This window comes from Egretta garzetta, unplaced genomic scaffold (assembly GCF_000687185.1).
Source record: "Egretta garzetta isolate BGI_Z169 unplaced genomic scaffold, ASM68718v1 scaffold440, whole genome shotgun sequence".
In the NCBI taxonomy this organism is placed as follows: domain Eukaryota; kingdom Metazoa; phylum Chordata; class Aves; order Pelecaniformes; family Ardeidae; genus Egretta; species Egretta garzetta.
The window spans coordinates 1,172,882-1,189,403 of NW_009258293.1; the positions used below are offsets into that span (position 1 = coordinate 1,172,882).

Consider the following 16,522-nt stretch of genomic DNA (forward strand, 5'->3'; position numbering starts at 1 on the left):
GCCCCCGAACCCGTGGGTCTCCCCCCGGAGATGGGGAAGTACAGGGGGAAGGAGAGAAGCAAACTTAGTTCTCTTTTCTAGAGGGCTCGCTTTTCCCGGGGTTGCGGCTCTCCCCTGCTCGGGGACGCTGATGGAGGAAGCGGCGCCATTTAGCGTTAGCCCCACGGACCGGCGCTTTTCGACCTGCGGGGCGGGAGCCGTGGCAGAGCCGCGTTAGAGCTCGCACCAAGATCTGCGGGCATGGGTGCGGCCTTGAGGGGCAGCAAGAAATGCATTTAACTGAAATACTCACCTGTGTAATTTTTCCTGACTTTTTAAGGCCTTGTATTTCTTCTTCTCTGAAAATCCCATTCTTCTGTGATGGTCTTGATGCAGAGCGAGGTTACATGTGAGGGCACAGAACGTAATTGCTGGACACTTGTATTTACAGTGGCTGTGCTGCATCTAATGTGCAGCAACCTCAGGTTTTTGAGATCTGGCCTGAGCTATACCTAGACACAGCGGCAGAAGCGCTACTGGTCCCGGGGCAGAGGGGGTGCATGTGTGTAGAGGGGTCAGAGATGCTTTTCCTTCTCCCCTTCTGAGGCTGGCTGATTTGTGTCCTGCAGGATCCCAGAGTCCTGGACAGCATGCTCCCATACCTGACGGCCTACTATGGCAACCCTCACTCCAGGACCCATGCCTACGGCTGGGAGAGCGAGGCTGCCATGGAAAAGGCGAGGCGGGTGAGTCTTCAGCTCTCTGCAGTCATAGTGGTTTTCCTGCTGGTGAGGAAATTCAGCGTCAAAAAAAAATCAAAAGCAATGATAAAATGGCTGTAGTTATTTAGTTCTCCCTGGGCTGGGTTTAGCAGCTTCCTCTTCACGTTGCTATCCTTTAGCAGATTTATCGCAAGAAAAAAAAATAGTGAAGATTATACTGAAATGGCAGAAACCAATACTTTAGGCAAAGGTGCCTCAGGATTTTGGTTTCCTGAGGTCACAAGCATGCTGCTGCAGTAACAGGCTAACTGCATATTTTATCATTCTTCTAGTCTCAGGTATAGGTCTTTGTCATTGTTTTTTGGAAGTAATGTGTACTGGGGTTTTGTCTACTTAACTTTTATGTTCTTCTATAACAGGCTAATGCTAAATACCACTGCTGCTAATGACTATGAATTCCTGATGTATTTTGTATTAATGCAGATATTTAAACGATTGTACCTGTAGCATAACTCTGTTAGATAATAGCTGTGATTCTTACAAGGCTCGAGGGGGTATTCTAGGAAACATTTTGTATGTGTTTTGCTATGGTATTCATTGTATTTTGTCTTAACAAGTCAAATTTGTATTTCTTTTTGAACAGCAAGTTGCGGATTTAGTAGGAGCTGATTCAAGGGAAATTATATTTACCAGTGGTGCAACAGAATCAAATAATATGGCAATTAAGGTAAAAGGTTTATACTGATAGTTATTTATTATGTTAAAATTATGCTCCTGAGAACTGTATGCATCTATCAACAGTTTAAAAGTTAATATGTTGGCCTAGTTAGCACATACGGCACATATATGCTCTGGGTGAACCTGCTTTAGCAGGAGGGTTGGACTAGATGATCTCCCGAGGTCCCTTCCAACCCTTGCCATTCTGTGATATTTGCATTCCTGGATTTTCTCCTTGTGGTATCCTGCTACATGCACGGAGGAAATACTGGGATGTTTTGGTGCCCAGGACGCAGTTGTGAGGACAGAGTGTACTTACATGCCCCAAATACAGTCCTTCTGCTTATGTAATTAAAATCTTTATCATGAAGTATAGTGGAGATGCTGACTACAGACTTTTTTCTAAGACTAGGTAGTGTTTTAACTGTTACTATGTGGTCGTTAAGACTTCTCATTGTATGTCACTCCATTGCAAATGTTTTTTAAAAAGTGTCTAGAACTTCTATCAGTTAACATTTTCACAGGCTCTTTGAAAAGTGAGGTGCTTTGAAAAGAGTGCTGGTGGCAATATTATAGCATGAATTACATGTCAGTACCTTTTATATTCATGACTTCAGGGCAAACAGGGAAGATCCGAATGAATTATATCTAAATAGCAATTTCTTGTTTGAGTCATTTTGTGTAAATCTTGCTTTCTTCAGTGGTCTAATGGCAAATTTCTTGTTCATGGTTTGTGCCTCACAGGGTGTTGCAAGGTTCTATAAATCCAGAAAAAAGCATATCATTACTACGCAAACAGAGCACAAGTGTGTGTTGGATTCCTGCCGTTCCTTGGAGACAGAAGGTTTTCGGGTCACCTATCTACCTGTTAAAAAAAATGGGCTCATAGATTTGAAGGTAGGTTGTTTACTGACAGAAAAAAAGTGAAAATAGAAGAGGTTTTTGCTTCACGTTGGTGCTCGAGAGGACCTTGTGTCCTCTTGATGATAAAGAAGAAAGGATGGTAAATATCACAAGGTAGAAGGAGAGTCACAGTCAAATCTCTGTCACGCTTGGAGAAGGATTTTCTGTTCTGCCTGGTGCTCTAGACTTTTTCTCAACCAAAACATCCATCTCTCATCCCACCGTTCACCTGCTGTAATTCATACCCAGGTGGGTAGAGCAGTTGCATACACTGTAGAGAGCCCAGTACGTGACTAGGATGGAGCTGGCTTTGATACAGGAGTTAGTGGTGAAATTTTACGACCTGAGCTATCAAGGCATCAGGCACAGTGATTACAATACTCTTTTCCGATTGCTGTCTGTGAACTGACCCTTCTGGGTGTACTGGCCGCGGTCCTGGGATTTAGAAGTCGTATATGCTTATTTCATCATGTGTGTCCTCTGATAGAGGACAGCAGCAGCTCTGTTTCTAGCCCCATCGCCTGACCTGGAGAGGTGTTGTGTGTATATGGCAGGGTAGAGGGATCAGGCCTGCAGGCGCAGAGTTGTTAGTCACATTCCCCGAGAACTTGGCTGGCAGACTCCTTCTTTACGTGACGCTCTCTCTTGTCTACAGTGCAGTTCCTTTATAGCCAACCTCACCTTGTCTAGATGTGGCTTAAGCTGTTTTGTGAGTGGTTAATTCATTAAAGAAAATAGTTTGGAGGAACATATGAGACATAGGAAAAGTCTGTTCTGACTTGATTTAATCACGTCAGGTGGCACGGTGCATACCAGGGTTAGGATATGCAGAAATCCAATTGATCACACTCCTCTTCCTACAGGAATGTTGTGTTGATGTGGATTAGTGCTCTCACCAGGGCTGTTTGTCAGAACCTGAGGCGTTTATTGGTAACGCGCTAGCTAGGGGCCTGCTGGTTAAGATTTGATAGCAAGTTGAAGGTGTGCACAGGAATCTTGCTTTTGCTGTTAGTCACAACTTCTGTCTGTTTGAACGTTTCACCAGGAGTTGGAGGCAGCGTTCCAGCCAGATACAAGTTTGGTTTCTGTAATGACTGTGAATAATGAAATAGGAGTAAAGCAGCCAATTCGTGACATTGGTAAGTACACCGTGGCTTCCAGAGGCCAGCTGACGTCGCTTCTGCTTCATTTTACTTAATATTTTCGTAGAGAAGTGCTACTGATGCAAAAGATTAGGTGTAGTATAGTTAAGGAATAAAGAATAATGCTATCCCAAATAAAAACTTGTTCTAAAAGGGCAATAAGGATTAAATTCAGTACTTCTACAGTGAGTATTGCAGCAATTACAGCCTCATAGTACAGATCAGCTGCAGTGTTTCTAGTTTCATTCTGAATTGTATGATGGATGAAAAAATTGCACAGAATAACTGACCAAATTGAGTTTACATACTGTAATGGTTTATTGAGCACTTGTAGTGTTTAAAAGGAGAAACGTGTAGAATTTGGGGTGGGAGGGGACAGTGAGCACCACACTTAGACACCCCTTCCCCCCTCCAGTACTGCCATATTACAGTCATGAACAGTTGGTTTCTAGGTCAAAAGGCCATTGAAGAGCCAGGTTTCTGGAACAGGAGGCAGGGAGAGGGTGAGCCAGGCTCTGAGCAGGCAGATGGAGGGGCAAGGACCTCGAAGCAGTCTGGCAAAGCAGGTGGAAGGAGAGCTGGAGAACCAGGGTCGTTGGAGCAGGCAGCGTGAGCAGGTGGCCTAGGTGTGCAGCTCCCTGGATCCCATGGTGATTCCTGGATAACGTTTCCCATGTCAGTGACAAAACACACGTGTGCACCCCGCCCTTCATGTTCAAGATGTCCTTTCATAAGATGTTTGAGTTTTTAGACAGTTTTTAGGCTTTGCCCTCTGCCCTGGAGTTTATACTGCATGGTTCTGGAGGGTATTGATTTCCCAGGCCATAGCAGGCATCTTATCCTGTGGTGCTGCTGATTTTCCTCTTGCTTAGCTGCTGCATTTTTTTTTTCTTTATTATGCTCAAAGCAGCATTTCTCCAAGGCTCTTGAGGTTATGTTTCCTCATTGACAAGTAATTGACCATCAGCGAGTTACTTATAGGCTCAAGGACTCTATTTTCCTCCTGTGCTTTTATTGGCAAAGCCATTACTGTTGTCGTGTGCTTAAATGCCTTAAATGTTCTGTAGTGTATTTTGGCTCTGGATGCAAAAACGTTGATTACAGGCTTGAGTGACTTCAGCATGCATGAGGACTAGCGACAATTCTGAAACCATTTTTGAAGCTGAGCATTGTAAAACTTGGAAAATAGAGGAAATGGCATAAAAACTACTTGGCAAATATAAAGTTGAAAGTAGGGCTGTCCTGTACTGGACTGGTGTTGAGAAGAAAAATAATCAGGAAAAAAAAAATTAACTTTGTCCAGTGTGGAGTCATCTCTGTGGGGAAGCTTGGATGTCCCGTGCAGCCATTTGTACTTAAACTTGGTAGGTGTGGGCTTGGAAACAATTTGTCTTCTTAGCAGCAGAAGACTTTTTAACTTCTCAACTGAAGAAATTCAACGTAGTTTTACCTGCTGACCTGCCTAACCTTGTGCCCCGCTGGGCATCAGCTAGAGTAGCTCCTACACAGCTTTAGATGCTTTACTGTAAAAGAAACGTGGCAGCATCCATTTCTTCCTTTGCCACCTCAGAACTGGTCCCTACTATAACCTGATGCTTTGGATTCGTTTTTGGAATTGTAACTATCAGATGAGGTAACGTGGTTTATTTTGCTTTTGTGTTTTTATTACAGGTGAGATCTGCCGCGCACATAAGGTTTTTTTCCACACAGATGCTGCACAAGCTATTGGTAAAATTCCTATGGATGTCAACGACATGAAAATTGATCTAATGAGCATCAGTGGCCATAAAATTTACGGGCCCAAAGGTAGTTACTGAAGTGCTTTTCGAGAGTTGTTGTTTCCATACCTACCTTAAGGTAACTACACAAGGTGTGAAGTCAGACCTGTCTGTCATAGTGACTGTTACTTAAACTGTAGAAAACTACTGTGAGACTGGTATTGGACTGACTTTGGAGTAGTGGTTCAGGCCCTGCTGCCAGACTTAGAGCTACGGAAATTGGATCTTCAGTGCTGATGGGTTGTGAGGTGGCTTCACCAAAAGAAGAAACAGTGTTGTATAGTGGTGGTAGCATTAGGAGGAGTGGCTTTTCCAGAGTCATCTGCTTGGTGTGAAGCAGCAGTGATGCTGAATCATTTTGAAATTAAATCACTGCGTTATAGGGCAAAGTTTAGACCCAAGTGTAACTTGCAACGAGGAGATCAAAAGGTAAATGGAAGGTTTAAATTCTTAGTGATTTTCGTTGTCTTCCACTTCCAATGGCCGAGATGGGGGAGAGAATTGGAAAAGTGAGTAAACTGGTGGGTTGAGACAAAGACAGTTTAATAAGTAAAGCGAAAGCCATACATGCAAGCAAAGCAGAACAAGGAATTCATTCCTTACTTCCCATCAGCAGGCAGGGGTTCAGCCATCTCCAGGAAAGCTCCGTCACGCATAAGGGTGACTTGGGAAGACTGCCACTCTGAACGTCCAATCCTTCCTTCTTCTTTCACCAGCATTATATACTGAACATGATGTCATATGGTCTGGAATAGCCCTTGGGCCAGTTGGGGTCAGCTCTCCTGGCTGTGGTCCCTCCCAGCTCCCTGTGCCCCTGGCAGAGCAGGGGAAGCTGAAAAGTCCTTGACTGGTATAAGCCCTGCTCAGCACCAACTGACCCATCAGTGAGTTATCAACATTCTTCTCATCCTAAATCCAAAACGCAGCACCATGCCAGCTACTAGGAAGAAAATTAAGTCTATCCCAGCTGAAACCAGGTTTGCTGCATTCTATGTACTATTCAGAAACAAAAGGCAAAATTACTATTTTTTCAATATGTTGTCTTTTTCTGCATGAGCTCGCCTGAGAGCTGAAAACATTTCTCTGGATGAGGGATAAGTTTTCAGCCAGTAACTGTGGGCAGGTTACAGACATAAATTTTTGCAACTCATTATGACCCAAAGTTGGAACCATTCTTCCTGTGGTGACAGTCACTCGTTAGGTATGCCAAGGCACATGAAGACATGGAAATCAAGTTTCTCGGTGAGACCAGAGAGTGAAGTTGGCTGGCTGTCAAAACTGGCTCATCTAATCTGTCCGTTGGAAATAGGTGCCACTGATGAGTCTCCCTAATGAGAAGAAAGGGAGAGGACTCCTGGGACTGGTGCTGGCCTGGCAATCCAGGAAAAGGAGTTCTTTTAGAGCTTTCAGTTGGAAGTTAGTAAGGGAACACCAACGAATGAAATATCTGTGTCTAAAAACTTCAGTGCAAAGGGATGAACTTTAGCTGTGCACAGGAATTGTGAGAAGTAAGGGAAGTACTGAGTCCTTAGGTGGCTGAAGCACTCTGGGAGAAACTGAGCTTCTCCCACGGCTGAAGCTCTCGGAGCCTGAATGAAGAGGAACATGAATGGTGGGAACAAACACCATTTCCTAGAACATACTGTACTTCTGTATGTGTTCACTACATTTGTCTCCAGTGAGGTGTCCAAGTATGTGTTTGCTGTGGAAATGAGGAATGTTTCCAAACCTTGGAGTCCTTTTTCATAATTTCAGAACTGTGGGTGTATGTTAAAACAGCTTTCCTTGTTTTCAAGGGGTTGGTGCTATCTATGTTCGCCGTCGACCACGCGTCAGGCTGGAAGCCCTGCAAAGTGGGGGAGGCCAGGAGAGAGGACTGCGGTCTGGGACTGTGCCCACTCCTTTAGCAGTGGGCCTGGGGGCAGCATGTGAAGTGGCACAGCAGGAGATGGAGGTATGTGGGAGATAATGTTTGTCCTGCATTCTGGAAAATAATATAACATGCTGGTTAGGTCTTAGTTTCCTTAGGTCTTTTTGTGTCCATGTGCCTGAATCAAACTTGATTCTTGTATAGTAACATTAAGTAAATGCTTTGAGATCTTCAAGAATGTTTTTGGGTTACTGGAAGTTGTTTTTCAGCTTTCTTAAGTTTCTTTTTTCTTCAAGTGGTTTGAATCATGGTTTTCTATAACAGGTTTGAAGTTGACAGTTTTAGTGAAATATGGCTTTAAGTGCTTGTGCTCACATCTCCATTCTGCATGCATGTATTGGCAGCATCTCTGAAATGGAATAAATAATGTTAAATGTATATAAGTTCAAGTTTAATGCCGCTTTGCAACTAAGAATATTTTTTTTTTTCCTAGCTTGGACAGTAAAGTTTATTTTCCTGGTCTGATGTCTAAGCCTCGGTGTGATGCTATATTAGTTTGTGGGCCCCCATGGATTCCCTAAATGTAAAAATCCTTTAATATAGTGCCAGTGGGTTGCATAAGCCAGATATCCGTACACATAGGATCAAGCTTCTCCCTGGGAGATGGGCAGAGATCCACCATGTGAGCTGGTGGGAAGCCTTGTTAGAGGCTGGAAAGCCTGCAGAGCCTGAATTCAGCACAGGCCTCAGATCTCGATTCTCTTCCTCGCCTGGCAGAGTTCTGGTGTTTCTAAACCAAGTAATATTTGAGATAGCTTATTTTCTTCTAAAGCTTTTTCAAGCATGTAAACAAACATGAATTGCATGTGTGCGTCTGGCCGTTTCAGTGCACTGGAGCTGATACCATACCTTACTGCTTTTTTAGCATGAGTGACCTCATTTTTTAGTCTAGGACAAGGCACTGCACATGGGCAGTTCTCATTGCATAGGTTATGCTTTGTAAAAGCTGAGTTCACAGTAATTTGCAAGTCCATATCTTTATGTAGTAGAGTTTGAGAGCTCCCAGGGAAATAAGGGGCACTGACCATAATAGATGTCCTTTCTTGTGTTGCAAAATGCATCATCCTATGTGTTACCTGTCTTTAAACACAAAGATCTCTATGCTTTTATGAATGCCATTTTGGCAGCTTGTGTGTATAGATCTTTCTGAACAGTTTGGAGTATTGGTAACTGGTTTGGAATGGTTTGGTAATTCTCTTCTAAAACAGTCTCTAGAGTAGGCAAAGTTTGACAGTTTCTTTTAAAGTTTTGGATGGTCTAACCGAACCCAGCCACTTCAGCCTGCTCATGGCTGGTGATACAAAGCAGTTTTAGTGAGGTCAAACTGCACACTGTTCATTACCTCGGTCTCTCTTCTGGTTTCTTTTCTAGTATGACCACAAGCGAATCTCACAACTGGCAGAACGACTGGTTACAAAAATAATGAGTGAAGTTCCTGACGTGGTTATGAATGGAGATAGAGAGCATCGCTATCCAGGTAACATTAGCAAAATCCCGAGCCCCTTAGAACCATCTAGCCCCTCCATGTTAATGACCATGACTGAACAGTGTGCTTTAGCTACGCATTGTGCAAGTACTGCTATGTGGATTTGCCCTAGGTTTCAACTGATGGAAGTTTTTTTTTCTATTTCATTTATTTGTATGTAGGATGCGTCAATTTATCTTTTGCATATGTGGAAGGGGAGAGTCTTCTGATGGCTCTGAAAGACGTGGCCCTGTCTTCAGGAAGGTAGGTGGAATGTGTGGGAAGGATAGCAGTATCTTTTGGAGAGAAGATAACATCTGCTAATGGAGGTACAAACTAAGGAGTGGTCTCTGCCCCGTATTTTCGTATTCTGTTAATGAGTCAGCCTGGCATCAATTGCATTCTCAGATGGTGTTTCTCTGAAGTGGCACATTTCAAGTGAAAGTCAAATTTACTCACCCTGAAAGCCAAAAAAACCCAAACCAAACCAAAAAAAACCCCAAAAACCAAAAAACCAAGCTCCTTCCTGCCAGCCTTACAGGCTGGTTACCTGCGATCTGAGTAGCCTTGGCTTGTAACTGCCGGTGAAACTTTCATTCTAAAGGCTACCGGCATTTGAGCAGCTTCTCTGCTTCAGCAGGGTTTCACACAAGTGGCAGATTGTAAGACTGGACAAATACCTGAATTAAATTAGCTCACAGTGCCTGTGTTTAATGCAGAAGCAGAAAGAAAATTGAATACACTTTTATGGAGCTCTGTTGACTCTACAGGAGTGACAAGTAACGTTCCTGTTACCAAGACAAATTTGATGCTTGTGATGAAGTTAACAGAGTGTAAAGATGCCCTTCTTTCCTCATCTTTGAGAACAGAGCGGTCAGCATATCTTAATGAGAAGTATGCTGGCACTATGAACAGGCAGACCAAGCCTCCACATGACTGTCTCTGAAGCCAAACACTTCTGTGATTTGAAAATCTCTTCTGAGGTGCTGCTTTGTGCATCAGAGAGCTGTAAACAGCTCTCCGGTTTGTGCTGCATGTTGCTACCTGTAAAAATTGAGTAACAACCTGTAAGCAGTTTTGCCTATTGCTTCAAGATGGAAGTTCTCTCTACTGATGACTGTAAGTAGATCATCTTGCTCTGGATTCCTCTGTGCAGTGTTTCTCATTTATTTGTTCTGCTGCCAACAGCAGCTTGTGAAGTCTTTTTTTTTTTTTTTTTTTTTTCTTTCTTTTTTAATGTTCCTGTTGGTATGTTACTTTTTATGTCTAGTTCTGTCTTGGCTCCTTTGTCTTTTTTCCATGGCCTTCACTTCAGCTACCTCTTAGTTTGCATTCCCATTGCTTCTGTTTTGGCATTGTGTTTGTTCTTACTGCGTTATCTGTGTTCTCTCTTCTTACCTCATGCTCCTCATTTATTACCCTCATTCCCCTCTAACACCCCCTTCCATTCTTTTCCTTCAGCAGCAGAAATACCACTTTTCTTACTTGTATTCACTGATGGTTTCTAAGAGGCTGGGGAAGCTGATACAGGTTGTTGTAAAGAGTCATAGTAATAATAAATGTCTGAGAGTGACCTGTTCTTTGTTGGAGGAGATTAGTGAAGTGTTACTTCTGTGTGGCATGTGCACATGAACAAAAGTTTGAAATTTGCCGGCCTTCCCTTTCCCCAGTGCTTGCACGTCAGCTTCTCTGGAGCCTTCTTACGTTTTGCGGGCAATTGGAACAGACGAAGACTTGGCTCACTCATCTATAAGGTGCGTGGAGTGGTCTTCCCTGATGCTTCCAAATATTTTTCTTTTCTGCTAAATGTAGGTGTTCCACCCCTCTATATGCATAATAGTTTTCTTTTGGTTTAGATTTGGCATTGGTCGTTTCACTACAGAGGAAGAAGTAGATTATACAGTGCAGAAGTGCATACAGCATGTTAAGAGGCTGAGGGAAATGAGGTGAGCCGTCTTGTTCTTGAATGTAAAGCCTTCTCAGGTGTGTTAATGATTTGAAGAGTTGGACTGAGTTGAAAGTAATTGCTTGCTTCAAAATCTGGTGGTGTCTCTATGTAAGCAAGCAGTGTTGCCAGAGTGGTTGTGGGCTTGATCTTAACAGTAGTGACAAAGTTTTAAGGAAAAAAAACCTGATAACAAACCTTTTCCTAGATCTTGCTTTTGTCAGGGAAAGAATATGAGTCAGGCAAGCATGTAGGGCAGTACCTAGATGTTTCTAAGCCAGAGATGTTTATGTATCAATAAGCTGTTTTATTTTGGTAAAACTGAAAGACTCCTGACTCATCTGGACAGTGTCAAATGTGAGGGCTCGGTCTCTAAGAGACATGAGTACTTTATGCCTACTAAAGTGGGAGTGGGAAATGAGGTGGAGCACCTGTCCTCTCAATTCTTGTGTTTTGGGGCTGAGGACTGATCGTCTGAAGCTCATTGACCTCCAGAAAGGGAAGATAGGTATCTCCTAATTTCTTGTGTAGTTGATCAAATTGTCTTGGTTGTTGTTGATGTTGTCCTGTGCATTTTAGATAGCCCTCATTTTTCTCCTTTCTTTACAGCCCCCTCTGGGAAATGGTGCAGGATGGAATTGACCTCAAAAGCATTAAATGGACTCAGCACTGAGAAAACGTTGCTATCCATGGATGAGATGTGGATTAAAAAATGCATTTCCTGTACATTCCTGAGCAAATTATGCAGCACTTCTGTTTTTTGACACTTGCAATTTGACTGGAAAACTACACTTTCTGATCACAAAGTGTAAGAAGCCAAAAATGAAACTAGTCTTTATCCTGGAGAAAGGCAGGATGATGTAACACTCATTGCATTTATATTGACACAGAGAAATTTATGCTAAAACATAGTTTATTTTGAAATGTATTTTCTAATAAGAAAATGTCCCTGTGTTACTCCAGGGCTAGTGGAATCCTGTCGAGAGGTTGTTGCTTCTCAATGTAAAACATCCCATGTAGCTGTTCCGTTTGCAGCACAGACTTATTGCCAGGCCTCCCATTCTTTCTGTTTGAGGTGGGCATCCTGCAACAGCAGCTGGTTTTGTACAGCTCAGATGCGTTGTACTGTGAGAAATTCTCAGATAGGAAGAAGCTTGGCATTTCTAGAGGAAAAGGATGCCTCAGTGTGGCTGTGTGCCTTCATAGTTGTACATGCAGTTAAGAACAATTTTTTTCTGAAACTGAGTATTTTTGGCTCTTTTTCCTTGGTTTTATCTTCTTTTTGTGCAATGCTTGTACAGACCAGTGTGCATTAATGCAAAACATCCTTCTGTGTTACAGAGTTTATGATACAATGATGATGCACTTTGCTGTCCCCTCCGCTGTTTTTTTCTGTGCAATTTTTTTCTAAGTAAGGAAAGAAAACTTGAATGACTGGGGGAGGGAGGTAGGCAGAATATGTCAGCTTCAGTTGCAGCACCAGTTTAGTTGGAACATGAGTGGTGGAGGTGGTGGGAAGAGCAGATGAAGTGCAATGTCTTTTTCCCCTTGTGATGAGTCCTTTTTTGTTGCTCAGAGTTTGCCTGTGGGCCCTTGGCTTCTGTCCCTTTAGGGAGTCTTGCCCGTTTGAGCCTGGGTGTTTTGTCTGGAGACAAGAGCATGCAGCTCTGGAGCTTTCTCTGCCTGGCAGACTGTACTTCTGTCTGACTAGAGGCTTACATGGGAATCCATTCCCTGCAAGTGCTGGGGGAAAGTGTCTCTCAAAAAGGGTTTCATACCTTTGTTGATCTTTCCAGTAGGAAACTTAACCCTGTATTACGAAGTGCCTTTGTTTCAGTTGCATAAGCAGACAGCTCTCAAATTAGTTTTGTTGATTGATGGATGCTGTGTTAGCTGCTGAATTTAATATACCCTGTAGACAGTATGTCTTCAGTCTTCAGTTCTGGATGGTATCTACCTCGAGGATGAACCATGTAATGTAAAAGCTGAAGCTAAGTCTCACAAGGTGGATTGTGTTACAGAAGCTTGTTCTTTCTTCTTTTTTTGTTACTAAGGACAGATTTGGTTGGTTGTTTGTAATGTAAAGCTAATCCTCAGTTGTTCTGTTTGAAATTATTAGCTTTAGCAGTGTTAATATTGTAGGGCTGGCACTTTATATTTCATCACAACATTTTTAAAACTACCATATGCATAAATAGGTTTTAGAGGTGTTGTATGTACTGTTTTATCCTTGGGCTGTACATGTTTTCTGGATTAAGCATGTGGCAACACTTCCCCAGCATGTTTTTATACTATATGTTTATGAAATTGTTCTTTGTGTTTCATGGATGATAAAAAAAATATAGGTAAGACTTACAACTAGGCTATTTCCAGTCTTTTCAGATCCACCTTTCTGGCTGAAGTATGCAGCACAATCAGTAAGTTGCTAAACTGCAGCCTTTCATTAGAGAACAGAGAAGGATACACTAAGTTTTCTGTGAACACTGTTAGCTCTTTCTTGTCATCGAGCTGATGTTTGACTTTTGATGAGTCATTCTTCTCAAATTCAGTGCCTCATCTGAGCTAATTTTTTTTAAAACTCAAATAGCTTATATTGTAATTATTTTGAGAAAAGGGAGCCCCAAATCTTGAAGATTCTGAGCACCTCTTACGTGCTAAGATTTGAAATACAAGTGCTACGTGTAAAGGTTTGAGCAACTCATTCATACTGTTAAATATTTGAAAATCTTATAGGACAAGATGAGGAAGAATTTGTACTGGAGATACTTTTCCCCATGACAGAAAGAAATAATGCCAAGGATTAATGTCTGGTTGTCGACACTGAATGCAGTTAAAGCTTTTTGTATGGGGAAGTAAATTCTTTGGGAGGAGAATATTAGAAATGGAACTGCCTGTAACTCAGAAGTGATGGAGCTGTGGGTTTTTGCAGGGGTTTTTTTTGTGATTAATTGGAGCCATCTGCAGGGCATTAAATTAATAATACAAGGTGAGGATGCCAGGAAGGTGAGGATTAAGGGTCATAAAAATTGAACCAGTGTGACAAACAGGAATAAAATAAACTTCCAGTAGTGCAAGGTGATTAGGTAGTACACAAGGGGAGCAAAAAAATTCTCTGTGAGTGTTTCTAAATGCTGATAAAGCATATCACCTAGCTACAAAAATTATTTCTTCAGGAAGGATAATACAGAGTTAGAGTTAACCTGCTGTGGACTTGAGGAGACGGAGGAAGAGGGCCAGTTAACAGATTTGTTGACAATGTTATACAGCCAGCCATAAACTTATATGGGATTTTTAAAAATGATAAATTAACATAAACATTATTGCTCCCAACAACATACCACCTCTTCTCTTCGATCTTTTATGTGCCTGATTGATTAGCTTGCTGTTCTCTTTCTCTGGTATGACTGCAGTCATGGTCCATTGTTTTCAGTCAAATTGTTTCTGCTAACAACATGTATGCCTCGTGTTTTGAAGTGGTAAGTTTCCCAAAGCTGAATCCCAAAATGTTGGCCTAAGAGATCTCTTCTCCATTAAAGGCAGTTTTGATTAAATTTCAGGATGGTGAATAAGGTCCTGCACTGGAAGAAAGCAAAATGCCAGTTTTTAAAATGGACAAGCCGAGTGCTTGGGAGAACCGAGCACTCCGACAGCTGATGTTTCTCATATCTGTCTGAAACACAGTAATAAAAAAAGGCTGGTACAAGATGCTCTTACAAGAAGCTCATACTAACGGGCAATCAAAGTGGTTCTGTGCTGAATAGGCATAGTAAAACAAACAAGGTGTTTAATTTAGTTTTAAAAAGTAACCATACAGGATCAATAAGGCACATCATCGCTGACTGACAGATTTTAAGTACAGATAGGAACGAGGAGAGTATTTCTGGGAGGCACCTGTGAGGATTATTTCTGTTGAACATTTTTCTAAATGATCTGGAAACAATTAAGACTTGTGGTTGACACATAGTAATCAGAAAGGAAAATACAAAGTAGTATGAATCATTTAGTAAACTGGGTTCAGTCATCCATGGCACATCCTTGTACAGATGAAGGAATAGGATTGGAGGCTGTGTTTACAGAAAGGTCTCTCTAGGGTGCTGGAGGAGCAAGGAGCCTAGGATTTGGGGTAATGTTTCCAGACTAACGGTGTAGCAAAAGTATAATGCAAGGAGGAGGACATTTTTATTGTTTTCCTCAAGCTTTACTTTAAAATGTCCTGTGTTATTTTTTTTTTCCCCTAGTTGCATACCTAGGCCTACTTCGGTTTTGATTTAGATGGAGGAGAAAGATAAATTAGCACGCTCTCAATAGTCCTAGTACCTAATAAAGGCAAATCCTGTTCTTCTCCAACACAATTTTTCCCTGCCTGCCTTCTACGGCATCAGGACTTACTCTCTAGTATGCTTTCATGGAGTCAGTACAGACAGAGTCTAGAGGCCTACTGAGGGTTATGTAGTTTGACCCTGTTTTTTTGCTCACCCACACAGTAAATGTCTCAAGTCTCCACCAGACTTTATTTCAGCAACAGAAAGCAATGTGGTGATTCATCACATTGCAGAAAAGCTGAAAAGTCTTAGTTTTCTTCTGACGTGGGATATTCCAGCACTGCCCTTTGCTATTCTACACCTTCTCCCTGCCGCAGGGTGGCCAGTGCAGCCCAGGAAGTGCTGCAGTGTCGCAGAGCAAGGCCCTGAGCCTCAGGTGCTCCTGCTGCCACTCGCCTACCTTGGCAAGCAGCAGGTCTGGCAAACCTGGCCGCAGATGCCTCTGGTGACTCCAGTTACCTGCTTCTCTCAGCTGTGTCAAGGGGTGCGTGCTGGTGGCTAACCCTGCCTAGTGTCACTGACACTATAAAAAGACAAATTACTGAATACTACCTACAGCAGTCAAGGAGTGATGTGTAAGCAGATGGTACACCTAGCAAGACAGAAAGGAGGTGTTAGCTTGACAGAACTGATAAATTTTCAGGGCAGCTGTTATCATAAATACCAAATAGAGTACAAAGTCTGTAAAACCAGGGGTAATAGGGAGAAGAGAAACAAGTGTGGGCTGTTCCTTGGGAGGGGATGAAGGTGGTGAAGGAGAATTTGGGAGTAAGAAGGGGGGATATACAGGGAAACAACGGGGTGGGGGGTGTCATGGCACCAAGCAGCCCCAGGCCTGGTCCTGTTGCCTCAGGACAACACAATCATCACAGATTTGGGCCCTGCTTTTTGTTAAGAGGTGAAAAACAACTAAGTTAACTGAATTCTTGAGCTCCCCAATTCACTGGAAAAGTGTTTGTGATGTGAGGCGATGATTTATTTTCATTTGTTTCTTGCAACAGACTATGCAGGGTCTTTTTCACTGAAAATGTATGCTGCTGCAGTACCCGTGTCCACTGAAGCACTGTGACAGTGCCTGCCAAGAGGCGTCTACAGCTGCTCTTCGGCTCAGGACGCTCTCTAGTTATTTGTATTGCACACTTAGTCAAGCAAAGGACAGGAATAACACCGGGCAGTTACACTCAAACGGGCAGTGATCCAGGATGATCTGACTTTCATTTTCATTCTGCAACACGGTCCTAAGTGAAGTCAGAAACAGCCACTTTCCTCAGGGTTCTTCTGTTCGCTGGAAGCCTGATGCTTCCTTTCGAGTCACCGTTTCCTCAGTAAATAATCCTCAGTTACACCATCGTTAATTGCCAGAAAATGTGTGTGTCACACTATCACAATATCGCTATTGTACCAGAGGCAACCGTACGAATCTTACACCGTGAGTCCCACGTTGCTCTTTCCGGCCTTCTAGCTGTGGTGTTGCCTTCAGAATGGAGCGCGGACACGGGAAGCACCGGACTCTTTTTCACGACAACACCCGGCGACCCCACCGCCCTGAGGTGAGCCGCGACCCGCTGGAAGGCACATGCGCGTCTTCTCTGCGCGCACCGGAAGGCCCCGCCCTCCTC

The 16,522-nt window shown here is 42.8% G+C and overlaps 1 protein-coding gene across 2 annotated transcripts; it reads left to right on the forward strand.

Moving 5' to 3' along the window:
* Positions 1–14: 14 nt before the first annotated feature.
* Positions 15–14,342, forward strand: NFS1 (NFS1 cysteine desulfurase). Of its 2 annotated transcripts, XM_035893168.1 has the most exons (11): positions 15–725; positions 1,345–1,428; positions 2,163–2,315; positions 3,367–3,460; positions 5,135–5,269; positions 7,038–7,195; positions 8,543–8,648; positions 8,819–8,900; positions 10,307–10,390; positions 10,493–10,582; positions 11,191–14,342. In XM_035893168.1, the coding sequence occupies exons 1-11, from the start codon at positions 630–632 to the stop codon at positions 11,252–11,254; spliced, it is 1,146 nt and encodes a 381-aa protein (XP_035749061.1). In that variant the 5' UTR covers positions 15–629; the 3' UTR covers positions 11,255–14,342. The 2 variants fall into 2 exon arrangements, with proteins under 2 accessions (XP_035749061.1, XP_035749070.1); XM_035893177.1 differs by lacking the exons at positions 10,307–10,390; positions 10,493–10,582; positions 11,191–14,342 and adding an exon at positions 9,407–10,297.
* Positions 14,343–16,522: the final 2,180 nt, after the last annotated feature.